We start from the raw sequence: 27,478 nt of genomic DNA, 5'->3' as shown, positions 1-27,478 counted from the left end.
TTTAAACTAAATTCAGTTTTTCGACTATGGTTCGGTTTTGGCAAAAAACCGAACCGAAACCGAAACCGAATGCTCACCCCTAAATGGACTATATATTTTGGGAAGACAGCAAAAAATCCTGCTTTTAGTGGCTTTATTGTCATTTAATGGTGTGGCCTTATTGTCATTTAATGGTGTGGCCCAAACAACTGGTATTCTTATTTCTTCCCATATTTAATACTCCAATCATGCTGTCAAGAAAACTATGAATCACAGTTGAAATTCACAAACTTATAATTATCTAAAATTTAAAATACAAATCATGTAAATGTGGCCAGGTAAAAAATAAAAAGATAATGTACAGTTAAATCATTTAAAATGGAGATGCTTTTTTTTTTTTTTTTATTAAAATAGAGATGCTTCTTTTCCAGATCTTGAGTGATGAATATATTTATGGAAATCCATTCTTTATTCATTCCTAAAAAACAAAACCTGCAATATTTTTCTTTTTAAGAAAATAATTTATTATAAAATAAAAGTAGAGTAAAGACCAAAACTGGTCCTGAACATATGTTCATTTTACGATTTTGGTCAGAAACTTTATCTTTTGAATTTTTTGGTCCTTTACATTTCAAATCGGATCACAATTGGTCAGTTAATTTTATAACGGTCAACGGATTTAACTCAATTTTGACCGATTAAAGCTCTTAATTATGATTTTAACTCACTAATTATATCATTAATTATTATTCTAATTTATTACTCCAATAAGACAAAACAAATATATTAACAATAATTATACTAAAAACAAATGAATTTAAAATAACAAAATGAAATAAACCAAATTCCCTAACACTTAGCCAAAAACGAATCGTCTTCTCACTCTCTCCTCACTCTCCCGCGACGAATCACACTCCATCTCCCTCCCCCTCACTTCGATCGCCGGCGAATCCCATTCCTGGATGAGGGATTAGAGTAGTTCTCGACGAAGCCTTGTACTTGACTAACCCTTTCTTGTCGCCCAAACAAAAAAAATCAATTTTAATAAAAAAATAAAATAAAAAATAAAAAATAAAAAACGGTAATATTACCGTTGAAATTTTATTTTTTTTACCTTTTTATTCTATAAATACTCCTCTTTCATTCTCATTTATATACACAAACACACATCTATTCTTCTCAAATCATCTCTCTTTCCTCTATAATTTTCATCTCAAAACATTATTCTTCTCTCAAATTTAATCCATTCATGGATCCGTTTGAGCAAATGCGTCGAATAATGAAAGAATCGTTAGAAGAAGATCGACGTAGGGAGGAAGAGGAAGCCGCGGCGCCTCAACGTCGATCCCGGACTTACATCCATCGTAATTTTTTTTAGATTTTATTAATGAGGTTTTTTATTTTTTTAGAATTTTAAGTTGTAATTTTATTTTATTTAATGAAGTGTGTTTTTATTAATTGAATTTGTTGGAAATAAAAATAAAAAATGAAATTGAATGAAAGTAAATAGATGAGATGGTTATAAGATGGTTAAGAGATGGAGGGTTGCAGGTGTTGTCCCTTAGTTAAGAGATGAGATGAAAAGTACAGTGGGCCCCATGAATAGTGAAGAGATGGGACGGTTAAGAGACGAATAAGAGACAGCGTTGCGGATGGCCTTAGATTCATTTCATTTATTTATCATAAATAATTTATGATTTTATTTAAAAAAATAATTTTGATTATTAAATAATTAAAAATTGCTTAAGTTAGTCAAAATTGTAATTAAAATCGCTGACTGTTAAATATTAACGAAATTATTAACGGAGGACCAATTGTAATCCGATTTAAAATTTACAAGATCAAAAAATTCAAAAGATAAAATTTAAAATCAAAATTATAAAATGACTATATCGGATCAGTTTTGACCTTTAGTCCTAAAAGCATTAGGCATACGTGTTTTTGAATCTAGCGGTGTGGGGTTTCTCTTTTTTCAAACAACAGTCTCCTTTGCTTTTCTCTCTCTACCTCAAATAAGAAGACAGAAAGGGACGAACACAAATCTCTCTCTCTCTCTAGCTTCTCTTGCTTCACTTCAGTAAGTAACTACTCTCTCACTCTCTCGTGGTTTGCATTTTCGCATTAAAGGTTTCAAGCTTGCAAATGTGTGCGCGATGCTCTCTACTGTTCTGATTAATGTCAGGATTTAAAACTTCATTGCTGGCTTAAGATGCTGCTGCGTTAGAGTTCTAATTATGTGTATTCCTTTATTTCTGCTTTTTGTTGAGTTTTGGTAGCTTTTTCAGCATTTTGCTCTGTTTTTGGAGGCTAGATCTGATCTTGAAGGAAGGTATGAATGAATGATGCTTTTACGTTTTCTTCATATTTGCATCTTTATTTACTCACAGACAAGAAATTCTGCCTGACTTGGATTGAATAAACATTATTTTGTTACTTCTGATTAGCTTATAAATTGACATTCGGTCATGCCTTTTCAACCATTCAATTTTTATTTGAATTTATGTGTTACAGATAGGTGGCTTCTGATTATAGTGTTCCTGGATTTACGGTATCACAATTGTGCGATTTCCGACCTTGCAATGGTGGTGTAATAGATGGATTGTTGCGAGCAATTGTTTCGTAACCGTCTGTTAGCTCAATGATGAAATTGGGTTCGTGGTGATTGAAACTTAAAAACAAATTCTGGTTACATTTCCTTTCGTTGTTCCATTTTTAGTGTTTGTAACATTAGGCACAGAGTTTAAAGTTTTTACATCTGCAAAATGTGGCTGTTGCAGTGCTTGCAGCTTTCTACTGTATGTATTGTGCTTTCAGCAAAGTATAGGTAAAGATGGAAGCAGTGATAGATGCCAACACTCCAGTGGATTACATTGAGTTCCATATTTTTCCGAGCCAAAAGAGGTTATACTTCAAAGAAACTTGATTGTTTGCAATTATTTGGATGCTGTGGCCTGTGTTGTATTGTCTGTTGTGGTGTATGGTTCCGTAGACTGCTATGTTGATTCTAATATCTCATAATCATTTATTTATATTCAAACACACCCTGATTAATGAAGAGTTTTTCCTTGAACTACCTTACAGTTTGCTTCTTCAGACTCACTGAAATAGTTATGTTTCCAAATCATTGGTCGTAATATTATGTTAGGTACTTTTATATAGTTTTGGAAAATTTTAGTATCATTTTTAAGTAGTTATGAATGTGTGAGTCAAATAGGGTGGCGAAATTAGGACTCCTACTTCTACTGTTGGGTGATGTTTGAAGTCTGTTGCCAAGGTATCTTAGTTATTGGTGATTTAGTTGGTTGTTTGTTGCTTTTTAAAGATATGAGGCATGTGTAAGCTATGCTAACAAGAAAGAGAAAGTCAAATCTGGACTCTTGGAGCATCTATTGCTGCATTCAGTTGACATCAGAGCTTTGCATTCAAAAGGATCTGATGACAAGTATAAACTTTCCACACCAGAAAATTTGCACGGCAATGAGTGGTTTACTAAATCCACTTTGATAAGGTTTATCAGATATTCTTCTTTTGCTTATTTTCTTTCACTTACAGATAAGCAACAGTTCTTGTATCCTCTTTACATGCTAACTTTATTTTCATGAAATAGGTTCCTACATATAATTGGGTCAGAAGACATATTAGAAGTCACTAATTCCATGAAAAATGAGATATCTCAGCTAGAGGAGGCTCGCAGTTTCCATCTTTCTTTATATGCAAAGGTAAAACTAGTTAATTCCACCGAAGTTGATCTCTGTTCTCCAATGCTAAATCTGATATTTTAAGTTCTTTCCTCAGGGTAAAGAATATCAGTTCCAAAGTGGGCTATCTGGTAAGTGTCCTCATACCTTGATTTGAGGGAAATCTGGTTTAAGGATGTCAATTTGTAATTCACAACTGTCTTTAATAAGCAACATTTTTCTGATTTTATTTGAATAAGTCAACACAAAAAGGTCTTATGTATAGATATTCTAGGAATAACCTCTTGCCTAACAAAAAGAAGCAGTCTCTATTGTTAGGGAATAGAAGCTTGCTGTCATTTATATCCAGATACAAAGTTAAGTTTCCCTTATTTTCCTCTGTCAGATGACAGCTGCGCGGATGATGCAGGATCTACAGCAGAAGTGAGTTGATCTTACGCCTTTTCAAGTTTATTGCTTTGTTCAATCTAGATTGAAGATCTTTGTCTGTGCTATATTAACTGCCTATTCTGGTAATGGCTTGTGTGCAGGCTGACGACTCAAGTGCTTCCAAGTATGTCTGTTACTTGTCTGCTGCTACTTAAAGTTCCAATTACCATATCTGTACTCTGACCATTGGTGGCCTGCAGGAATGAATTGTTGCGGGCCATGGACTTGAGGCTTAATTCCCTGCGAGATGAGTTGATAACTGCTTTTGACCAAGCTGCTGGTTCTCGATACTCTGTGGAGGAGATGACTGATGTAGAAAAGTTTTCTCGACATCTTGGATCAACAGATTTGAGGTACTCTTGACTGTTATGAAGCTGGGCTAATTGTTTTCCTCGTCAAAGTTTTAACTTCTCTTCATTGCAGAAACTGTGGATCTATTGGTAATGTCTATCATGTATTCATTGCAGTGATTCATTAGGAAAATATGTAGAACTGAGACATGGAGCTCAGGCTGTTGAAATTTCAGAAAATGACGGGTTAAAACCGAAAGAAAGGAGCAATTATCCAATTAAATCAGTTTGTTCAGAGCTTCCAGTAATATATGGTGTCTCACCTGCTAAAGCGGCACAGGTAGAGAGGCAAAGCTCTACAGGAAGTGATGAATCATCTTTTTCAAGTGAGGAAGAGCAACCTTCCGCAGAAAGAAGTAGGCCTCTTATAAGATCTGCTTCACCTAGGAGGTCAGCATCTCCAATGCGGAGGGTACAAATTGGTAGATCTGGATCTCGAAGGTCTACTGCAATAACTATTAAAAGTCTGAACTATTTTCCTTCCCGGGATAGAATGTTACCTAAAGACTCTGCAGATGATAGTGATGAAGATTGCTTTGAGCAAGCGCTCAAAAAACCAGAGAATAATGCAAAGAGAATGAGTGTACAAGATGCGATAAATCTTTTTGAAAGAAAACAGAAGGATCAAACAGTGGATAGTCAGAAGGCTAGCTCCTTGTTGAGTGCATCAATTGGAGTGAACAAGTCTGTATTGAGAAGATGGAGCAGTGGAATGGGCGAAGATTCTTCACAATGTCCTCAAGATGATGTTACTGAGGATTCTGCTACTGAGATTCAAAATAATGTAGAAAGCAAGGAAGTTATATATAGTTCGCAAAAGTCCATAGCAGAGCAGGTAGTTGCTTCAGAAGACTTCCCTTTTGAGCATTGTGAATCAGATGCAAAGTTGAATTCACCTGAAAAAGAAACATGCACTCCTATAGTAATGCAAGAGGATACTTGTCCGACTGAATCAACTGACATTAATGAAAAAATAGTCACCTCAGCAGAGTGGAGTCGTCAAAAGGAAGCAGAACTAAATGAACTGCTGATGAAGATGATGGAAACCAAACCTGTGAAAAGCCGTACTGCTGTGCCAGCTGGTAGCAAAAGACAAAGCTTGCCGTCTGAGAAGAGAGGTGGATTTTATGATCACTACAAGGAGAAGAGGGACGAGAAACTTCGGGGAGAAGCTACCAAAAAAAGAGAAGGAAAAGGCAAACACCTCAAAGGGATGCAACAAAATATTGATACAAAAAAATCACAACTGAGCCCAGCAAATGGTGATATTAGTAGAAAACATAGTGTGAAGAAGCTCCAGAAACCACAAATTATTGCATCTCAACCAGTAAATCCCAAGGTAGAAAACCCTAGACCTGGGGCTGTTAAGAAAGTATCTACAAAAGCCTCTTCACTGCCCGCCACTCGTAAATCATGGCCATCAATTCCATCTCCCGCGGCTAGAGGGCCATCCCCTGGAGCTAGAGGGCCATCTCCTGCTAAAACCCACAGTGTGCAATCAGCTTCTGGTGCTGTGCCAACTCGTAGAAGGTCACAGCAAACAGTGCCGGCCTCTCAGGTTAGCTCAAAAGTAGAGACATCTCGAATACGAGCAAAATCTGTCACGCCGAATCAAAATGACAGTAAGAAGACCCTGAAACCTGCCATTGAAAAAAAGCAGCAATCTGTGACCAAGTCTAAGAAAACTGTCAAAAGCAACGTTCAGACTGCCACAGAAGAAAATCTTGTTTCCTCTGCGAAACCTAATTTATATAACAAGGTGACAAAGAAGAACAGTGTAGTTCCATTGGAATCAAAGCCTTTTCTTCGCAAAGGCTCTAAAAATACCTCCAGTGTTAATCCAACTGTGAAGAAAAAAGCATCTCCTCAAGAACCATTGAGGAAGGCTGGGCATCTGTTGCGGGCCGATGACAAACCAACAGTTTCTAATTCGTCTGATTTAGCTGGTCAGCATGAAGAAAGGGAAAACGAAGACTTCAAAGTTCACACTAGCACGGAATCTGGGACCAGCACAAAGAGTCCCCCACAATGTAACGTCAAGGAAGATGCAGGTGAGGTTAACCCTACCACTGGTGATAGCACCGCCAGAGTAGAAGAGCCTAAATTGAAGGCTGATGCTGATGCTGAGGCTGAAGAAGAATTGACCATCTCACCAACAGCTTGGGTGGAAATAGAGGAGCATGATCACTCCATGATCTCTGTTGAACACGGTAACCAAAAAGTGGTTTCACCAGCTTATAAGGCGCCTATTGAAGCGTCAAGTCCTCGAATTCGTCATTCCCTATCACAGATGCTTCTTGAGGAGAGCAGTGAACCTGATTCCAGTGAATGGGGGATTGCTGAAAATCCTCCAGCAATGGTCTACCACAAAGATGCACCCAAAGGGTTAAAGAGGCTGTTAAAATTTGCCCGTAAGAGTAAAACTGATGCAAACTCAACAGGTTGGTCTAGCCCATCTGTCTTTTCTGAAGGAGAAGACGATTCTGATGATTCCAGATTCACAAGCAAGAGAAGTGCTGAAAATCTGTTGAGGATAGCAACCCATCATTCAAAGAACAACGGGCACCAGAAGAACTCTGATTATGAACAACATGGTAATGCTGTTAAAGCTTAAATTCTTCTTGTGAAGTCTTTGATAATAGAACATAACCTGCCATTCCTTCATATTTTAAAACAATATGGCTAACACATTCATGATTTGTTGCTGAAGTAGTTTATCCAACGTGATAAATATGTCCTCATACGATGAAACATTTTTTGTTTCAGCTCAAGCAAGTACTAGGAAGCTTGATGCTCAGAGTTTATCTCAGCAGTTTCAGGAGGGAAATGTTTCTGCTTCTGTGACTGTAACGAAAGGTAAATTAAATTTTCCTTTTCCATTCTGCATCCGTATGCCGTATGATTTCAATATTGTGTAATAAATTTTTGTTCATTTTCTTTCAGCAACAAGGTCATTCTTCTCTCTTTCAGCATTTAAAGGCAGCAAATAGGACATGAAAACGGTAATCCCGACTCTACGGGTGGCTTGCAACGTGGAGGTAGGACAGGACTTCTATAACATGTTTTTGCACAATACAATTTCATGATCCGGACAAAGTAGACCACCCTCAGATTCGTTCCGTTGATTGAAAACAAGATTAGAATTTAGAAGTCTTAGCTATGTCTCTTGGACACAAATCACACCACATTTGTATTTCATCTCTTTACGACTATTGTGCTGTATTTGTGTCTATACAGCTGGCATTTAGTTATATCAAATCTTGTGTAATCATTCAAATTTTAGTTTCCATCAGTCCAATATTTCCTGGTGTAAATGTTATACTTGAGGCATTTCCATTATGATGCTAAATTTAAATAATTATGATGCCCTTGTTTACTCAATAAATTATGGCTTATTTTCTGTTCGCATTTCCCCTTTACTCCCACGTGCTCATTTTCATTTTTAAGATGTTCCAGTGACCTATTTTCGATTTTTTGGGACATTTCACACATTTCCAAAAATGGGGATATCTCGTAAGGAGTATTATCTTTGTCCACAAAAAATAAATAAGTTTACCATTTTTTAACCATCAAAATTAGACCAATTCTAAAATTGAAAAGTTTTAAACCCTACTAATAATATATGTCTCACAATCTATTAACACTACTTCAATCACATTTTTCCTCACTCTCTCTTACTTGTGTATTAAAATTCATGTATCGTGCTATATATAACTTTATTTATTTTTTGTGGATGGAATTAATATTTACTTTATTCTTTCTCCACTTAAATTATGAAATAATAAAATTTGTGTAAAACTCCACTTTAAATCATACTCCGTCCGTCCACAAAGATTGTCTCATTTTTTCCATTTCCGTCTATCCCACAAAATTTGTCTCATTTCACTTTTTACCATTTTTGGTAGTGGATCCCATATTTCACTAACTCATTCATACTCACATTTTATTATAAAACTAATACATAAAAGCAGGACTCACATTCCACTAACTTTTCGACTCACTTTTCATTATATTTCTTAAAACTTGTGCCGGGTCAAAGTGAGACAATCTTTGTGGGACGGAAGGAGTATAATATTATACTCCCTCCGTTCCATAGTAGTTGAGGCATTTCTTTCCGGCACGGAGATTAAGAAAAAAAATAATAAAGTATGGAGAGAGGAAAAAATAGAGAGAAGAAAGTAAGAGAGAGGGAAAATAAATGAGAAGAAATATGTTGACTTTTACTATAAAAGGAAATGACTCCACTACTATGGAACGTACAAAAATGACAAAATAATTCTACTACTATGAAACTAAGGGAGGAGCATAAATTTGAAGTACTTTTTTCCTTTATTTTTTTTTGTTACCGTACTTTTTTCATTTTATAAACCCATCTTTTCAGCAAAAATTACCCTAAAACTCTAAGGGATTCTAGACTATTTGTGATAAGAGTGAAACAAGATTTGACATATTGTGCATTTTTTAACCAACTTTTTGCCATATTTCTATTTCTCTCTTCTTCTCTATAAATTTTGGATTAATAAATAGTACTCCGTCCATCTTATAAAAATATGGATATTATATTGCATAAAAGATAAAGTAAGAGAGAGAAAGAAAAAGTAATTATGGTAATATTAATGGAGAATAGAACTTACCTTATTAGAGAGAAAAAAGTTATTAAAAATAGAATGAGATATTTTTATGAGACGTACCAAAATAGAAAATGTCCTTATTTTTACAGGACAGACTAAGTATAAATTATTACTGAGGTCTATAGTTTAAAAATGTTAGGACATTTTTGAATTAGTTCCAGTACCTTATTATTAGTATATCAGTTTGTGAGTTGAATATGGATGCTAGACGCGGTAGGATAAATGTGAACGATAGGAAAAATCGACAAAATGCACGCAAACATCCATGTATGACATATAGTACTAGTACTATTTTGTTAGATCAAATTGACAGGAAATACACATCATATCTATCATTAATGACTACATACGACTCACCAGTGCAATTGATTGTGTGCTTACTGATGTTCACCGACTAGGGTTCGGTTCGGACCAGCCGTAACAGCCGGTACACGATTCTGGAAAAGTTGAAACTAAACCGGCATCTCAAAAACAAAGCTCAGTTTGGACCAAGGTTCCGGTTTGATTTTTGGAGTCTCTAGTACCACATGTAGCAGTCGGTACACGATTCTGAAAAGCTGGAACCAAACCGGAACCTCAAAGAACAAAGTCCAGTTCGGACCAAGGTTTCGGTTCCATATTTTAGCACCTCTAGTACCAGCCTTAATGGTCGGTACACGATTCTGTCAAGTTGGAATCAAACTAGAACCTCAAAGAACAAAGTTCAGTTTGGACCACAGTTCCAGTTCCAATTGACTTCACGAATTCAAATACGTTTACAGAAGTTACCGTTAAACTCATGTAGAAAGATAAACAAGATCAACTATTGGTCAAACAACTCGGCAGCTCTCCTTCTTAAGGTAACGCACATAAGGAAACATGATCTCTGCATGAGATCCATAGTATCGAGAAAATATTGCAACAATCCGAGTTGTGTAGTCGGACGAAATTTCTTGGCCCATGGAAAACTGAATGGATGCTAGTTTAATCAGCTCATTTCCAATGGCGATATGGCTTTCACCATAGAGCTTCTCCAGGATCTGTTTGTTTAAACTCAAGAGTTAACAAACAAGAAAGTTCCACATCAACCAGGTATATTCATTTAAGCATAAGAAATATTCTGCAATTTATTTGTTTTTCCCTTTTGGATTCTGTCAATGTAGCTTAAAAGACATTTTTATGTTTATTTCATAGGCAGTTTACCATAGACCTCAATCAATAAATGTTTCCATTGAGTGGTTACTTCTATAACAGAAAATCATCATTTATAATTTAAGTACTAGCTCCATTCCAAGTTAATTGACGCATTTCTTTTGGGCATGAGAATTGAGAAATTGGTGTTTAGTGAGGAGAGAATAAAGTACGAGAAACCGAGAGAGAATAAAGTAGATAAGTGAAGAGAATAATAAAGTATGAGAGATTAAAATGGTTAACTTTAGCCAAAAGAGGAAATGTGTCACTTACCGAAAAGGAAACTAGGAGAGAGTAAAGGAATAATCCTAAATTTTCCATTCTTTTAGATTCAGAACCACAAAGGGAATTGCGTGGAGGGGTGGGGTTAGAGGTGAGGGCGGCAGAGGAGGAGGAGGAGGCCATTGTGTGATGAAGTTGCAGAGGGTGGTGGAGATGGGGTGTAGGTGGAAAGAGGGATGCAGAAGAATTCAAGTGGGGTGGGGAATGACATAACGATGGTGACTGAGAAGAAATTGGGGAAAGATAATAACTGAAAATGCCATACAAACACAGAAACGCACAGTAAAGGGTCGTGGGTGGATATTCTATTTCTTTTTCCTGATTCCCCTCGACCAAAAGCCCCCTAAGTTGCTTAGAGACGGATCCCCATCCATACAATTATAATCTTGAGTAAAAGTCAATTTTGGTTCTAAACATATGACCAAAATACGAATTTAGCCCAAAACATTCACTTTTTAAAAAACGGGTCCATAACAAATGAAAATGTCGCCGAAGTAGTCCTTTTTTTACGGTTCCGTCAAACAAGGACCACTTCGACTGAATTTCATTTGTTATGGACCTGTTTTTCAAAAAGTGAATGTTTTGGACTAAATTCATATTTTGGTCATATGTTTAGGATCAAAATTGACCTTTATTCTATAATCTTTATAAGCAAGAATATGGGCACTTTAAGGTATATAATTCAGATAGGTAATCCTCAAATCTAGAGGCTCCTGGAGTCGGGTACAAGTGGTATTAATATAGATATTTGTTCTAGCTATAAAATCATACTCAAATGAAAGCTCACCTCAAATGAGGCTCGACAATGGTCCATTCCAGCTTGTAGATCTCCAATCAAACAAAATGCTTGTGCAATGTTATCTTCCACCTGGAAACATCAAGTTGGTAAAATATAATCCAACACAACTCCTACCTCAAAAGTATGGTTCAGAAGATTGATGAACTAAATAAAATAGTGAAAAGATAGGATACAAAAAGTATAAAAGAAAGTATATAATGCAATTACATAGATATCAAAATCTAAAGAAAAACCAGAAACCTACCTCAGCAAGTCTTCTGTTGAAAGGATGTAATTTTGCTCGTAATATATCAACATATCTCAAAGCATTCATAAGAAGATTAGTTGTGAGAGCACCAGAAGTCACTGCATCCTTCATCCTGACCAATAAAATGCATAATCAAATTCATAACCATAAATTACAGTTCAGACACGTGAAAAATGCTACGATGATTCATGCAAACTCAAGAAAACTTTATTCCTAGGCACCAGAATCTTGACATAAAAAATTGAAGAAGAGCAGCTATAGTGAGTTATAAGGTTTAGAAATACCTTTGGATATGGACCTCAGCTTTGCTTATTGATTTCTTTGACGCTTGTAAATCACAAAAAGTTGCACAACCCAAGCAAGATCCTGGCTCAAGCCAGTGGTAATCCGTTTGCTCATACATGTAATGGGCTAACTTGCTGATGCTATCATCACTTGGCACATGGTCCTTCAATACCATGTAATGAAAGGATCAATAAGAGATACAAGTTAGCTTACATTTTGATCATCTTTGATGATGCCATAATAGCCTGTCATGTGAGTGAAAGGCAATACGATCTATTTTGATGCTTATTGATATTAAAAAGATCTAAGACGGTAGTCTGAAAAGCAATTTTTTCATACTATAGTTTGGCATAACTTGCAGCAATATGATGATTGTTTAGAAATTACATTGTATGAACCCTAAATGTTGTTATGCTCAAGGTCCATAAAAGAGTGATAATCAAGTAAAATATTCATTGAAATGGTAGAGTCCAGTAAAATTTCATTCGAGATTTACTGATGATATTTTTTATTATGAAAACATTCAGGTTGAAAAGACAAAGCATGACACCTGCAAACAGCTAAGTCTTTCACAATGTCCAATCTTTTCCTTTTCATATTTAATAACACCACTATCCAGCACGACTCCATAACAATTTGGCTTGATACACCGATAACCACCATGGAAAAGATCAGATAGATTCGCTTGTGCACAACTGCTGCACTTACAAATAAACGAGTATCTATCTTTCAGAAACATACGACGCTTGCCGCAATCCCACTGCCCAACCTGCCAACAATAGTCAACTCATAAAAAATATTCATATCACATTATGCTGAGTAAACCAATCATATGTTCTAGGTATGCTGTAGCTTCCTATAAAATGCTGACTGTAAAAACTCTCTCTTAATGCTGCTGCAATTAACAGTTCTATACATTTAAACATGAACAGGGTTTAAACATGAGCAGGGTTTTGAATAAAATAATTTTGTAGCACGTTATGCTTGCATATAGAATAAGTAAACCAATCATATGGTCTAATTTTGTTGTAGCTTCCTGTAGAATGATCACTGTAACTTCTCTTAATGTCGCTGCAATTAACAGTTCCATACATTTAAACATGAACAGGATTTTTAATAAAATACTTGATTTTTAATAAGTTTTCTAGCAATATGGAAGATCTTATTACCTGAGGGCCATACGAGAGTTCCATTTCTGATCCTGCAGTGACATTTTCTGTTGCTCGCATGAACAAGGTACGTGAAAGGAAATATGCATGAATATTTGGCTCGCAAGAATGGTTAAATAAACTTCCGCCTGAATATACAGCTTGAGCCACCTCAATCTATAAAACATCATCAGACAGGTTCAGTAAATCTAAAAAATTTAAGCATCCTATTCAAATCAAATACTCCTAGTTGACAATACATACCAAAAAAAAAAGATGTTGATTACAAATTTACAATAAAAGCAAGCTTTTTATCCCACAGGAATATTCAATGTTGTCGCCAATAGAGACAAAAACTCAAGTAATGGTGTAAGGTCCAATAAAGGAATTTACAAAAGGCAATACCAGATCATAATTTAATACTCCCTCCGTCCACGAAAAATAGACCACATTTGCCATTTTTGGTTGTCCACAAAAAATAGACCAAGTTTGAAAAAGGATCCACATTTGCTACCTAAAACAATTAAACACTACTAATAATATGGACCCCACATTCCACTAACACTAGTTCTCTCTTACTTTTTTCCCTTCTCTATTACTACCAATTCCACATTAACACCCGTGTCATTCTTATAGGAGTAAAGGCTCGAGACTAACGAAAGAGACCTTTTACTGGGAATAAAGAAAAATAATTGAATTGAACTAACGAAAGAAATACAAGAAACTAATCCTCACGAAGGAGGCCGCGGCTACACCGTCTCAATTATGATCTCTCCAAAAGATACGCTGCTCTCATTCTTAAGTTCTATTTATAATAATCCTATAACCCTAAAATATTAAATCAGATCCTAACTAATTAGGTAAATAAATCTAATCAAATCTTAACTAATTAATAATTAAGAATAAAGCGTAAATCTCCTTCTCTATCAAATTCTGCCGCTGCTTTCTCTAACCCCTTTGCTCTGCTGCCTCTTCCACCAAATCCTCCACATCAGCTGGCCCAGCTACTTCCCTATTTCCACTCCTCCAATCCGTATCAACTGCCTGCTAGTCAAATTCGCAGATGAAGATCAGGTGGAGGCTCAAACTCAAGCTTGTAGATGTGAATCTGTCGGTGTGGTCGATGTACTAGTTGATTCCCTGGCTTGTGTGAAGGGGCACCGAATAGAGACCTGGAGAAACACAATTCCTTGGCACTATGCTTCATCTGCCGTTCCGACGAATCATGAGATGAGCTGCTGAATTCGAGTACAGGCGGTGGGGGCAGGGAAGGTGATGATGGCGCCGAAACAGGCACTATTCCCATATATGGATCTTTGAAAACATCAGGCACTTTCAAACCATACTCTGATGTTGTCTCCCCAAGGATTGAAACTTCATGTTCCTTAGGTGGCTGGCCGTTTGAGGCCACAGACAGTTTGGGGAATGGAACCTCATCTGGTGGGTTCTTTGACGCCAAGGCTGCTGAAGGATACGGGCTAATAACTGCGGTAATATTGTTGGGTGTGGGTGGGATTTTTGGCAACCTGGACAGCAGCAATAGGGCCTTCACTGCTGTGCTTGGATCAATTGCAAGGGACGCGGCTTTCTTGGGGAATGGTATCACCAAAACGGTTCATCATTTCCTGCGTAAAACGATCCCAAGATAGAGTGGGAATCCGTCGCATAAGGAGTTGGATCCATGGTAAGGCTGGGCCTGCCAAAACCACCATGGCAACGCTCAATCGATTTTCCGGTGGGATTTTTTACACCAAGAAGTACTGTTCAGCCCGGGCGAGCCACGCAATCACGTCGGATCCATTGAAAGTTGGAAGTGTCATCGGTGGTGTGCTCCTGAAACCGTGGTATCGCCAAAACGATTCAAGAGCTCTCAAACAAATCTGTCCCACGACAAAGGGGCAGCGACGAACGAGCAATTGCTTCCAAGGTATGGCCGGTCCGTTTATGGCGATCATGGCGACATCGACACGTCTATCCAAAGGTGCTCTCTTGAGGAAGAAATACACGTTTGCCCGTGCGAGCCAAGTGAGAGCCCCAAATCCGTCAAACGTCGGAAAGGTCATCAATGGTGCATCACGATACGCTCGAAACTCCAACATGAAATTCTCCATCTTTGCTATGGCCTTCTCCAATCCAACCACAAGAAGTGTGGCTTCTGTCCAATAATAGACCATCGTTCACCGCACCAATTGATAGGAGTAAAGGCTCGAGACTAACGAAAGAGACCTTTTACTGGGAATAAAGAAAAATAATTGAATTGAACTAACGAAAGAAATACAAGAAACTAATCCTCACGAAGGAGGCCGCGGCTACGCCGTCTCAATTCAGAACTCTCCAAAAGATACGCTGCTCTCATTCTTAAGTTCTATTTACAATAATCCTGTAACCCTAAAATATTAAATCAGATCCTAACTACTTAGGTAAATAAATCTAATCAAATCCTAACTAATTAATAATTACGAGTAAAGCGTTAATCTCCATCTCTATCAAATTCTGCCGCTGCTTTCTCTAACCCCTTTACTCTGCTGCCTCTTCCACCAAATCCTCCACATCAGCTGGCCCAGCTACTTCCCTATTTCCACTCCTCCAATTCGTATCACATTCACAATGTGGTCTATTTTTCGTGGACGGAGGGAGTATAAACCACAAGTTTATTTGACACCAAATTGCAATTTCAAAGGTGATACCTTTCTGGTCTGTTATCAAGTCTAGTAGTGCAACTACAAATAGATCTTATGCCTTTATTCAAAGTTAGACCTAAAACTGTCCATAATGTTGTTATTGAGGATTTAGGGTGCCCTGAGTATTTCTTAATAATTGGAATTGCACACGGCAAATTTGGGGATGTTCTACCTTAGCAAAAGTATGCTAAATTGGACTACTTGAAGCATAGCTTGTTGATCCCATATGGAAATTGACCCTATTGTTGTGCTTGAGATGAGAGTGGAAATTTCTTGGAGGATAAAGCTAAGTATAGACGTCTAGTTTGAAAACTTATCTATTTGACATTAACAAAGCATGACATTTCCATTGTTGTTGGTTTAGTCAGTCGTTTTTTGGATCATCTTAAGTTCGTTCCGTGGGATGTTGCTATTTGAATACTTCAATATGTCAAGAAATCTCATATAAATGAAATGTTATTAAGAATAATGGTCATCTAAAAGTTGAAGGTTATTCTGATGTTGATCGCCTGTCTAGGCAGAGTATAGAGCTATGACTCATACTGCTACTGAGATGATCAGAGGCAAGAATCTACATGGGGAATTGTGGTTCACTTTCAAGCTTCAATGAACCTTTACCTATGCATTGTGATAACCAAGTTGGCATCTACATTGCATATAACTCGTTTTTTCATAAGGACTAAACATATTGAGGTTAATTGTCATTTCATTCAAGAGTGTGTTTTGAACGAGATGATTACTACTCCCTCCAATTCGTCGTCCAACCAGATTGTTATATATTCACAAAATCGTTGGCCGCGAAACGTTTTTTAGAACTTTGTATCAAATGGACATGATCAATATATGTGCCCCAACTTGAGGGGGGTGTTATTTTATAAGTATCCCAAATCGGTGTAGTCGGGCTTAAAAAATCTTTGTAACATGCTGCCTCCGTCCCAGGGAATATGACCCACCTATTCCCAGGACGGTACGGGATTTTAAGCTCTCTTATTTTAAGGAGTAGAGAGAGAAAAGGTTGTTGATTGTTTCAAGGTAGGAAAGATGAATACAGTGATAGAGAGAAAAGATGGTTGAATGTTTTAAAGTAGGAGAAAGGAAAAACGTAAGGGAGCAAAAGATAGTTGAATATTTTAATTATTTTCTAAATAAGTAAGGGGTCATCTTTGTTGGGACGGACCAAAAAAGGAAAGTCATCTTCGGTGGGACAGGGGGAGTATATAGGTACTTCGTACTGTGACAATAATCAACTAGTACTACTTTTCTCTAATATGTGTCCATACTTATATTTTACTGTTCTATACAGCTCATCCCTAGTAATGCTTCCTGACAAAGTACTGAAATTCTCTATGTAGCTTCTTGTTCTTTAAAGACAGTGACAAAATAAGAGATCATTCATGAAAATTGTTTCTTAACATAGTATTTACTTCCCCACAAGACACATACCCTATAGGTATCTCCAGCTTCTGACCTCAAATTACACACTTCAATGACCTTTGTGCTGTCATGCTTTCCTCACATCTAAGTAAAGAAAAGACAATTGACTGGAAACATGATATCAACAATCAATTTGTTTTCATAGTACAACTTTTCAGTAATGCTGTTACCAACATATGCTTTTGTGCCCTCCACACAATCTTATGTAGTTAGCAGAAAACAAAAGTCAGACCCCACTAAACATAAAAGCTTAAAGATTATTCATATCCAACCGACCTATGGAATAAAATAAAGAAAGAACGGACAATAGCTCCTTCCAATCCTCAATAATATGACAAGAAATCTCAATATAAAAATCCATGGGACACTGGCTGTATAATTAAATAATTTTATATAAGAAACGAAATACTTCTCCTTAGCAAGTATTACCTGTTCTACAGAACTTGTTAGATCATAATTTAGAGGTTGCTTTACATCTGAATATTTCATTCGGACAACTGCCATTGAATTGATACGGATTTTTGAGAGGAGCATAATAATCTGCATTGTAAAAGAACGAAATAAACAAACCAAAAAATTAGACACTAAATGTAGGGAAAAGATACTCCAACAGAGAATCAGTGGAGTTTTTTTTATCATTATCAGCACCGCGATCTACCTCTGAAGTTTTCGTTGAGTTTAAAGGAAGTTTTGTGGCATAAAACCGCTGAAGACAGCACAGAAGAATTATAGAGTAAACATGAAACTCCAGTTTGGTGTCAGATGAAAGCTGTCCATAATTCTGACAAAGATCCTAGGCATAAAAAGAGTTGTCAGATTAACTGCAAAGAGTCAGCTAATAGATATGAATAAAAAAACAAAAAAAATACCAGAATCTTATGAACATTATGATCAAGACCTCCATAAGCCTGTTCTTCTATGTGCTTAACAATGACCCGCCCAGCTAGAACCACATCGGAAGGCAAAACTGCAGGCCAATGCATGCCTTGACATTCATGCCTATGTTCAGCAAAATGTTTGACGTCTGGACTACTAAAGCTGGGTGAGGTCACATTTCTTATATGTCGTTCAAGGTCATCAGATAAGTCCAGTTTAAATCGATATTTGGCCTTGTACTTCAGAAAATCCTCTCCTCCAGCCTGAACTTGGCATTTCAAAGAGCAGTACAATGGAATTGAACAAGAGACACATGGTACTGTATCTGCTTGTAGTTCTTTGAAGCAGAAAGCACAATGAGTTTCCCGACAATGCTTCAATATAATCTGCAGCAACACCATGTGAGAATTATAAATAATGCAAATACCAAGCAGTTTCTTTGTCTATCTTGAGAATTTAAAAAAATGCAAAAACAATTGTGAATTTCGGTCTATAGACACATATTTAGCACTCATCAATCATTTCAATCTATTTTAGAAAACCACTTTATTCCTTATAAAACTCATGATAGGATGAAGAAGGTAGAAGAATATCAGATAGCTTGCCAAGAAAACTTTATTTAATTAATAGTAAAACAGTTTTGAATGCCCAAATTTCATACCGCACCATGAGGATCTTCCTTATGAATTAAAGAAGCCATAGGAATGTTGGTCAATGAAATCATCCCCCTTCCTTTATTTGGTGTCGAAACACATTGGAGTTCTACTTGAAGTGGTTCATCTGTCATATATGACCTATGTATAAGGAATCATGAAAGTAAATGGGGCTCGTCTCCAAATAGCATACTGTGGAGGAAGTAATGGGCAAATGAGATGGCACATGAAAAGAGAAAAAGGTGTGATGTAAGACCAAAGAGGAACAAAAGATTTTACAGATAAAATACTTAATTAGTTCTCATATGGGGCCTTTTAGTAAAGCACAAGGGTTAAATTAGTTCTCCTTCCATCATATGGGGATTTTCTGCAACTTACAGTCAGGTTGTCTCAATACTTAATAGCGCTCATTGCTATTATCAGTGACTTCTTTGGGAAATAACAAATATGAGAAACAAACCCCGTCAAGTCCATTATGCAACAGCATCACAGTAAACAAGCAAACAAGCAACCAGTAAACTATACCTAGAGTTTATCTGTGCAAACTGCAAAAATTGCAGGATCAGTTTTTCTGAAACTGGCATTACAAATCAACCAATTAAACTGATTCTCCCTCCGTCCGGCAATAGGAGTCCCGTTTTTTCCATTTTGGTCCGTCCATCAATAGGAGCCTCACTTTTACAATAAATGGTAGTAGGTCTCACATTCACTAACTCATTCCACATTTTATTTAAAACTAATTCTCCCTTCGTTTCAAAAAAATATGGACTTTGGGGACAACACATGTTTTAATGCAAAATTTGTAAATTAGGAGAGAGATAGAAAGGAAAAGTGATTGGAATACTGTTAGGGTCCGTTCGGTACACGGAATTGGAATTGAATTGGAATTGGAATTCTATGGAAATTCAATTCCAAATCCTATGTTTGGTAAAATGAAGAATTGCCATGAAATTGAATTGACATGTTTGGTACATATACAGTGCACACACTTCACATATTTCACACACTACACACATTTCACACACTACACGCACTTCACACACTACACACATTTCAAACTCTTCACACACTACATGCACTTCACACACTACACACAAAATACATACATTGCACACAAAATAAACACACTATATACATTGTACACACATTACACACACTTCACACAAACTAAAATTTCAAATTTAGTTCAGTTTTTAAGTTTTCCGGTTTGATTCAGTTTAAACTTTTGAAAAATTTTAATTTTTCGATTTGGTTTGGTTTGGATCGAAAAAAAAATATCTAAAAGCTGAAAAAAATTAAAAATAGGATGCTTGAAAGGTGTGAAATGTGTGTAGTTTTTGTAGTGTGTGAATTGTGTGTAGTGTGTGAAATGTGTGAAGTGTGTGTAATGTGTGAAATGTATTTAGCGTGTGAAATGTGTGTAGCGTGTGAAGTGTGTGGGGTGTGTGAAGTGTGTGTGGTGTGTGAAGTGTGTAGTGTGTGAAAAGTGTAGTGTGTGAAGTGGGTGTAGTGTGTGAAGTGGGTGTAGTGGATATATAGTGAAATTTTGACTTTGGATTTTGGAATTACAATTTTCTACTTTTGATATGGAATTCAAATTGTGGAATTGGAAAATTTGGAATTGCAATTCAATTCCAAATCCAAATATTTTTGTGATACCGAACAACGGATTTGGAATTGGAGGCTTCAATTTCAAGCCCTCAATTCCATGGTACCGAACGCACCCTTAGGTGGTGAATGGGGCCCACCTCATAAGAGAGAAAAACTTGCCAAAAATGGAAGTGGACTAATTTTGTGGGAGGGTCAAAATGGAAAAAGAAGACTATTGTTTGGGGAAGGAGGGAGTATGTACAAGTGAGGTCCAAATTCCACTAACTTTTTTTCACGCAATTCCCTTAACATTTCTTAAAAACTCATGCCCCGTGTCACATAGAACTGGGACCATCCACTCCTTTGGTCGGGCAAGAGTTTTTATGTACAATTGATAAAGTAAGCCACATGAAGTGAAAGATGAAGAGAAAGGGTAGTGAAAGTAGTGTTAGTGGAGAGTGAGGTCTACATTATTAGTAGTGTAATGGGGTCAAAAATTAGAAAGCTCATAGAAGTACTTTTGAGGACAAAATAAAAAAGAAATAACTCATACTTTTCAGGGACTGGTAGGAATATAATATAAAAAGTGAAATTCAATTTTGCCATCGTTCATAATTGAGTCGTTATTCCAGTTCAGAAAGTTACTTTATAATTGAGTTCATTTCCATATGATAATAATTCACACACTTTTTCTTTCCTACTTCATTCTCTCTCCTACTTTATTCGGTCTACTTTTCTACTTTCTTGTGCCTCTTACTTTATCTACTTTATTACCTACCCACTTAACACACTAAATATCCATTTCTTAAACTTCGTGCCAAAAAAGTGCTTCAACTATGAACAAACAGAGGGAGTAGTATAAAATTGAGTACCGATTCAAACTAAAAATATTTTATTATTATTAGAATAATGATTAGTTGACACATTGCGGGCGGAATGCCGCTAACAAATTGGTTTTCTCCCTTTCCTATGAAGTTGTCGTCACCAGCTTGATTATCAAGATAAAATGGTTTTTGTTAAAGGAATTCTCATATTGGTTGCGAAAAGGGGAAAGAAGCCCAGTTAGCAGTGCACAGTGCATAACAAGTACAAGATGATTAGTTGCAAAAAGAACAGCCTAAATTGTGAGGGATCACAAACCTGCACTGCAATCATGTTGTTTCTCTATGGCACTAGTTCTCAGCCTGGATTGGTCCACTAACTGATTTAACTCATTTTCAATCTGTCTTTTTCCACTCAATGATGTCTCTATCTCCATGGACACACCGAAATCATTGATAGCATCCTCATAGTATCCCAATGAAGAATTGGCCTTAGCTCGCCTAAACCATGTCTACAAGTTCAAGAATCTGGTTAATGTATGAAATGAGAAAAAAATCAGATAGCATAAAGGATAGACGCAGTCCCTTGTTACATTATCTCAGCAGCACTTACCGATGCTGTGCAAGGACAAAAACAGAAATATAAGTATGATGTATCCGAACCAAGTATCATTACCTATTAAATAATGAATTTTCAAGCAAAGATAATCAGAATGTGATGGTTAGAAAATCATGACATGACTATATTTTCTATTAAGAATTCAGATGGAATTATAAGATTAGTGAACTACCACCAAAAAAAAAGCTATGAGTTTACCTTTGCATAAACAGGAGACAGAATGAGGCCGCGGTTGCAGTCCTGCAGACTTTCCAGAAATAGTCCCAATTTCTGAAGATAAACAAAAAAGAAACTCTGATAGTATAAAATCAGCATGTCAACCATGCTAACCGGCTAGTACTGAAGGTCTCTTTTATTACCCCAAATACTAAATAGGCCGAGAAATCATCCCAGTGAACAAGGTGATACAAAACAGTGCTAAACAGTAACATACTTGGCTTGAAAATGATCATCACTTTAAAACTCACATGCAATGAGGAAGCACGATTGAGGTACAGTGTTGCAACCAGATTTCTCTCATTATCTTCAGCATCCATAGGCGCACTGCGCAATGCCTGTTTAGTACATATACAATTAGAAGACAATGATTAGCTTAATCTTTTTAAGCATAAAAGAGGTGTAAAATGAGCACCGTGTGTATTAATACCTGACCGGAACACAAATCATAATGAATTAAGCTTATAATAACAGTGCAATCAAGTAGAACTGCAATTCTCAAAACACAGACAGAGATCAAAAGAATTAAAACTTCATTTCAAGTTCAACCTGAGAGTAGAATTGCAACGCGTTGGAATAGTCCCCATCGGTAAAGCATTGATTGCCTTTGGCCTTGGCTTCCAGCGCAGCTTCCTTATTCTTTCCACACAGCGCCACTAGTGGATCCGTCAAATCCCTGACCAACTGCATTTCAACCGAAATTGATAAACTAAACCATAATATACTTTGATCTGCGAAGAGTGTATGAGAGGCGTGCAGTACCTGGTGAAAGAGGGGTAAATTTGTGAAGAAATCGAGAAGAGAAGAGCAAGTAGAATCTAGGTCGGCGGCAGTGCTGTGTGAGATTTTGTGCTTGAGGGTTTCTGGGATCACTGATTTCAGCTTCTCCATTTTAGTAATCTCAAGTCTCAACTTAACGTCATTTGATTTTTATCCTCAACTCGAAGCATTGTGTATTTGTATAAACTACTTTTAGCAATAATTTAAGGGTGAGTACAACTCCTTTTTTGTCCAAAACATATGGTTAAATTATGAATTTTGTCTGTTACATTCATTTTCAGGTTTTCGGGTCCATAACATACGAAAATCGCTTTCGGTTAGGTCCTTTTTGGACGGCTCCGTTAAAATACGCAAGTCAACCGTTACTTAGCAAAAGTTTGACTTAATTAAACAAAAAACTAGATTATTAGTGACTAAATAATTTGCTAATTATTTTATTAAAAAATACCAATTATCTGTTTTCAAAAATACCAATTATCTGCCTTCAACTCTCATTTTCAAAAGAAGAAGGCAAAGGGTCGTTCTGACGATTCAGGGCGATAAATTCCAACTCTTAGGCGATCTTCCGGCTATTAGAGGTGATATATCAGTGTTCCAGCCATGAGTTGGGAATCGCCGTAGCGAAACCCACCTGAACCTGAGAATGAAGGCGAGAAGGGTCATGATTCGTCTATAGCTAACCTTAGTCCCGAAGGTGGGTTGGCCTCGTCGAACCTTAGCCTCGTCGTGGAAGTCGAAGTGGAGCTACATTCCGGTAACGACGGGTCTATGTCAAACCCTAATTCTTCGAAGGCTGACCGACGACCTCCGCCTGACGCCGATGACCCCAAAGTAGAGAGGAGGACGAAGATGAGACTCGACCGGTCGGTTTATCATAAGCCGCCACTTCCTCTGAAGGAGAAGGCTGCTGCTTCTTCTTCGAAATCCAATTTGAGTTCGCCAATTGAAATCCTCAGAGATAAGCCGCCATTTGAAATTCCAGTTCCACGCCCTCGAAATCCACTTCGAGAAGGTTAGTTTCGAACTGAGCATATGAGTTATTCGTTTCATGTAAAAAACTATAATTGGAATAGGTTGAATTTTGGTCCCATAGAATATGTATGTAAGTGTGGTCCCGCCGAATATAGATTGAATTGGTGGTGGGGAAAACAAGTGGATGGTCTGGTTGTAGGGAAACCAGAGGACAGGGATAAATTTTTTTGTCTTGATACGTGTTGGACTAATAGGGTTTGTTCTGTATAAATGTTGGACCACTTTGTTATGTTTTTATTGTTTACTTATGGTTGACACCTTTGCTTACAGATGATACATTCACTATAAGGATCCACTACAATGGTGTTATGGAGACATTGGAAGGGGGTGGAAAGCGTTATGTAAATGGTGAGTGTGATTACATTCATAAATGCGATATGGACAAGTGGTCAAAACTGGAGGTTGATGATGCTCTGGAGAAACGGGGGTAGATGTCAGTGGTTTGGAGTACTTCTACCTGTGGCCAAGGATGACCTTGGAGAATGGATTGGTGCGGCTATTTGACAACCAGTCCGCAATTGACATGGCAAATTTAGGAGTCTATTATGGAGTCGTGGATATTTATGCAGTTCAGGTTGGGGGTATGGTGATTGATGCTGCTGAGGGGCCAGAGATGCCTATGAGTCAGTTAACACAAGAGGAAGTGCAAAATGAAATGGAAGAGGAGAGATGTGACTACAACGAGAATTTGAGTCCGGTTAGGGTTACAGGAACAGGAGCAAGAATGGAAGACGAAGAGTTTGATGATGAGGTTGTGGCCACAAAGAAGGGAAAAAGAAAGGTTGATGATGTTGAACAGTCTAAGAGAAGGTCTAAGGCAAAGGGAAATGAAAAGGAAAAGGAAATGGAAACGGTTGATGATGATGTTCCTACATTTTTCGACAGCGACTATGACTTAAGCGACAAGGATACAGAAGAAGATCGAGAAGTTGAAGAGCAAAGTTGGAGACTGTATGGTGAGGGAGGCAGGTGAATGGCTGTATCAAGTGAATACAAAATTCAATGAACAATTCGTGGTCGATCTAAGGGACCGCACGTGCAGCTGTAAGCGTTGGATGCTGACGAGGCTGCCATGCCCACACGCATGTGCTGCCATCCAGTCATCATCAGAGATCGTAGAGTCTTTCATACCTACTTGCTACTCAACGGAGACGTTTCGACAGGTCTATGCAGGTGTGATCTACCCGCTACATTGACCGGATATGTGGCCGAAGACTCCACACCCAGATATTGTTCCACCGGACCTTAGAAGACTACCAGGACGACCTAAGGGATCAAGGATGAAGTCGGTTCAAGAGCAGGCCGAGATACGCAAAGCCAAAGCAAAGACAACACGATTAGCCCGTCGCCTTGTTGAATTCCGAGATGAGGATGATGGAGGGGAAAAAATGTCTAAGAAGGGCCTGATGGCAGATTATAGTTGCCGAACCGCCTAACGGTATTTCACTAACATTGTGCTATAACGGTATTTCACTAACATTTGTGGTGAAAAAGGACACAACAAGAGGAGATGTCCCCAAGCCACTGATGCTGCCGAACCGCCTAACGGTATTTCACTAACATTGTGCTATAATCTGTTCACAAAATTAGTTTGATTCATTGATTATTGTTTTGTAGAGCCAACTGTGAGAAAGAAGCGGAATCGTGCCGATGAACAACCAAAGTGCAGTTTGTGCCGCCAGCCGGGACACAATAGGGCACGTTGTCAAAGTACGATCGCGAACATGCTTCCGGAAGGCGGTGCCTCGTCCTCTAACCCTCTCAACAAGAAACGTGGTTCATCCTCACTCACTCGGAAGAAGAAATGAGGGTTATCCTTAGTCTCTTCAAAGAATAAAACAGATTGATTTAGTGTGATCGGTTTTTTGTCATGTAACATATACAATGAATACTTGCTGGTTTTCTTGACTGTTGCTGGATTGTTGGTTTTTTGATTTGACTGTTGTTTTGTTTTGGTATGTGAAGATACAACCAGCTGCAAGTAACGTAACGTTTGTTTAGGACCAATTTGAAGTACTTTATGAATATGAAGGATGGCTTTCGCATGTATATTTTTTGCATATTTATGCCCCAAATTCCAATCAAAATTTCGAACAAGAACAGGTTCGAATGCCAAAGAAGAAGAAGCAAGCAAGCTAGCTCACAAATGCATCGAACTCAAATTACAATATTCAGACAAAACGGTATGTGAAGATGCAACCAGCTGCAAGTAACGTAATGTTTGTTTAGGACCAATTTGAAGTACTTTATAAATATGAAGGATGGCTTTCGCATGTATATTTTTTGCATATTTATGCCCAAAAATCCAAACCCAATTTCGAACAAGAACATGTTCGAATGCCAAAGAAGAAGAAGCAAGCAAGCTAGCTCGCAAATGCATCGAACTCAAAATACAAAATTCAGACAAAACTAGGATTTTCATCAAATTAATTCAACATACAAAATAACCCAACAATAACTACAAAACATAGAGCATATACAACAACATACACTAATTTCTCCAATTTTGCCTTCATTTCTGCTTTAATTTCGTCCAACATCAACTGTACAGCCTCAATGTTTTCATTAATTTCTGCTAAAACCAACCCTAAATCAGAAGCAACAACTGAGGTTGACGAAGAAGAGGCTTCGCCTTGATTAATTGGCTCACACCACTTGAAGAAATTGCACTTGTTCTTCTCACAAGTAAAGTAAAGCTTCCCTTTTGACGGTTTGGTGTCGCTACTGACGATTCAGAGTGCCGCTACCTTCTTACAAAAGCAGCGCAGGGTCCTAAATCGAAGGTCACGCCAACCGCCGTTGTCGCCGGAATTGCCGTTGGAAGTCGACTGATGCATTTCGAACGGTTTGTCGGTGTGTTGCAGGGATGGGGGAAACCAGACGAAGAATAAGGGTCTTCGCTGATTGTGTGGAGAAGAAAGAGAGTGATGAAATGTGTTAGTGATAAAGAGAGGAAAATGAAATAATTTGGGGAAAATAAATAAATTTTATGTTTTTAATAAATAAATTTTATGTTTTTATTAAATAAATAAATGGCAGTGTTTTTTAAGAAAAAAGATAATCGGTATTTTTTGGTATTTTTTGTTTAATTAAGTCAAACTTTTGCTAAGTAACGGTTGACTTGCGTATTTTAACGGAGTCATCCAAAAAGGACCTAACCGAGAGCGATTTCGTATGTTATGGACCCGAAAATCTGAAAATGAATGTAATAGACAAAATTCGTAATTTAACCATATGTTTTGGACCAAAAAGGAGTTGTACTCTTTAAGGGTTCGTCTGGTTGCTTGTAAAATACTAATTAACATGGGTTTATGGTAAATGGGCTTTCATGAGTGGGTGGATAGAGTGGTAGGCTGTTTGGTTCAGCCCAATCAAACTGTTTAGCCCATTTTCGTCGTTTCGTTGAGAAGGGGAATGGCTGAAACAAAAAAAGCCCATAACTAAAAAACCCCTCTCTCGGATGATTTCCAATTGCCGTTCCGCACTCCCAATTTGTGGGAAATTATGGCGGTAACCACATATTATCTCCCGCCAAGCTCGATATTGGTCGATCAGTTGGCTTAAATAGGGTTTATTGTTACCATCTTGGGTCAGCGGCGCCTCTAACAAACAATCAAGGAGGTCAGCGGCTGCCGACCATACAACGTCCGGCCGAGCATCAGAAACAGATGCGTCAAGGTCAGCGGCTGCTCTCCGTTATGTTGTTGTGTATTTCTCTTTCTATTCATACATATACTGTGCGCTGAAAATGAATTATA

At 37.5% G+C, this 27,478-nt stretch overlaps 2 protein-coding genes across 8 annotated transcripts; one reads left to right on the top strand and one right to left on the bottom strand.

The window, feature by feature from the left end:
• The first annotated feature begins 1,945 nt into the window (after positions 1-1,945).
• LOC121744048 lies at positions 1,946-7,841 on the top strand. 5 transcript variants are annotated; one of them, XM_042137488.1, is made up of 12 exons: positions 1,991-2,056; positions 2,256-2,308; positions 2,491-2,880; positions 3,302-3,487; positions 3,587-3,698; positions 3,775-3,808; positions 4,063-4,100; positions 4,208-4,230; positions 4,307-4,459; positions 4,574-7,050; positions 7,223-7,312; positions 7,400-7,841. In XM_042137488.1, the coding sequence occupies exons 3-12, from the start codon at positions 2,810-2,812 to the stop codon at positions 7,444-7,446; spliced, it is 3,231 nt and encodes a 1,076-aa protein (XP_041993422.1). In that variant the 5' UTR covers positions 1,991-2,056; positions 2,256-2,308; positions 2,491-2,809; the 3' UTR covers positions 7,447-7,841. The 5 variants fall into 5 exon arrangements, with proteins under 5 accessions (XP_041993423.1, XP_041993419.1, XP_041993420.1 ...); XM_042137487.1 differs by having other exon boundaries at positions 1,992-2,056; positions 2,247-2,308; XM_042137489.1 differs by lacking the exon at positions 2,256-2,308 and having other exon boundaries at positions 1,946-2,056.
• A 1,465-nt stretch (positions 7,842-9,306) lies between these two features.
• On the bottom strand, positions 9,307-22,835 carry LOC121745556 (SET and MYND domain-containing protein 4-like). Of its 3 annotated transcripts, none has more exons than XM_042139515.1 (16): positions 22,671-22,835; positions 22,458-22,592; positions 22,160-22,246; positions 21,891-21,962; positions 21,687-21,749; positions 21,393-21,585; positions 18,671-18,789; positions 18,003-18,395; positions 17,792-17,926; positions 17,563-17,673; positions 13,040-13,195; positions 12,421-12,639; positions 11,870-12,033; positions 11,583-11,697; positions 11,327-11,407; positions 9,307-10,106 (listed from the first exon to the last, which is right to left on the bottom strand). In XM_042139515.1, the coding sequence occupies exons 1-16, from the start codon at positions 22,797-22,799 to the stop codon at positions 9,897-9,899; spliced, it is 2,382 nt and encodes a 793-aa protein (XP_041995449.1). In that variant the 5' UTR covers positions 22,800-22,835; the 3' UTR covers positions 9,307-9,896. The 3 variants fall into 3 exon arrangements, with proteins under 3 accessions (XP_041995449.1, XP_041995450.1, XP_041995451.1); XM_042139516.1 differs by having other exon boundaries at positions 17,792-17,914; XM_042139517.1 differs by lacking the exon at positions 21,687-21,749.
• Positions 22,836-27,478: the final 4,643 nt, after the last annotated feature.

Source organism: Salvia splendens, chromosome 8 (genome assembly GCF_004379255.2).
Source record: "Salvia splendens isolate huo1 chromosome 8, SspV2, whole genome shotgun sequence".
NCBI classification, from domain to species: Eukaryota; Viridiplantae; Streptophyta; class Magnoliopsida; order Lamiales; family Lamiaceae; genus Salvia; species Salvia splendens.
The sequence above is the reverse complement of the archived record's forward strand: the minus strand, read 5'-3'. Positions and strand labels throughout refer to the sequence as shown.

Coding starts and splice junctions, on each gene's coding strand:
- LOC121745556 (XM_042139515.1), bottom strand. CDS start 22,799: ATGGAGAAGCTGAAATCAGTGATCCCAGAAACCCTCAAGCACAAAATC. Junction 12,034..12,420: donor AAAGACTTAGCTGTTTGCAG/GTGTCATGCTTT, acceptor ATGGTATTGAAG/GACCATGTGCCAAGTGATGA. Junction 11,698..11,869: donor GCTGAGGTCCATATCCAAAG/GTATTTCTAAAC, acceptor TTTATTGGTCAG/GATGAAGGATGCAGTGACTT.
- LOC121744048 (XM_042137489.1), top strand. CDS start 2,810: ATGGAAGCAGTGATAGATGCCAACACTCCAGTGGATTACATTGAGTTC. Junction 3,488..3,586: donor ACTAAATCCACTTTGATAAG/GTTTATCAGATA, acceptor TTCATGAAATAG/GTTCCTACATATAATTGGGT. Junction 7,313..7,399: donor TTCTGTGACTGTAACGAAAG/GTAAATTAAATT, acceptor ATTTTCTTTCAG/CAACAAGGTCATTCTTCTCT.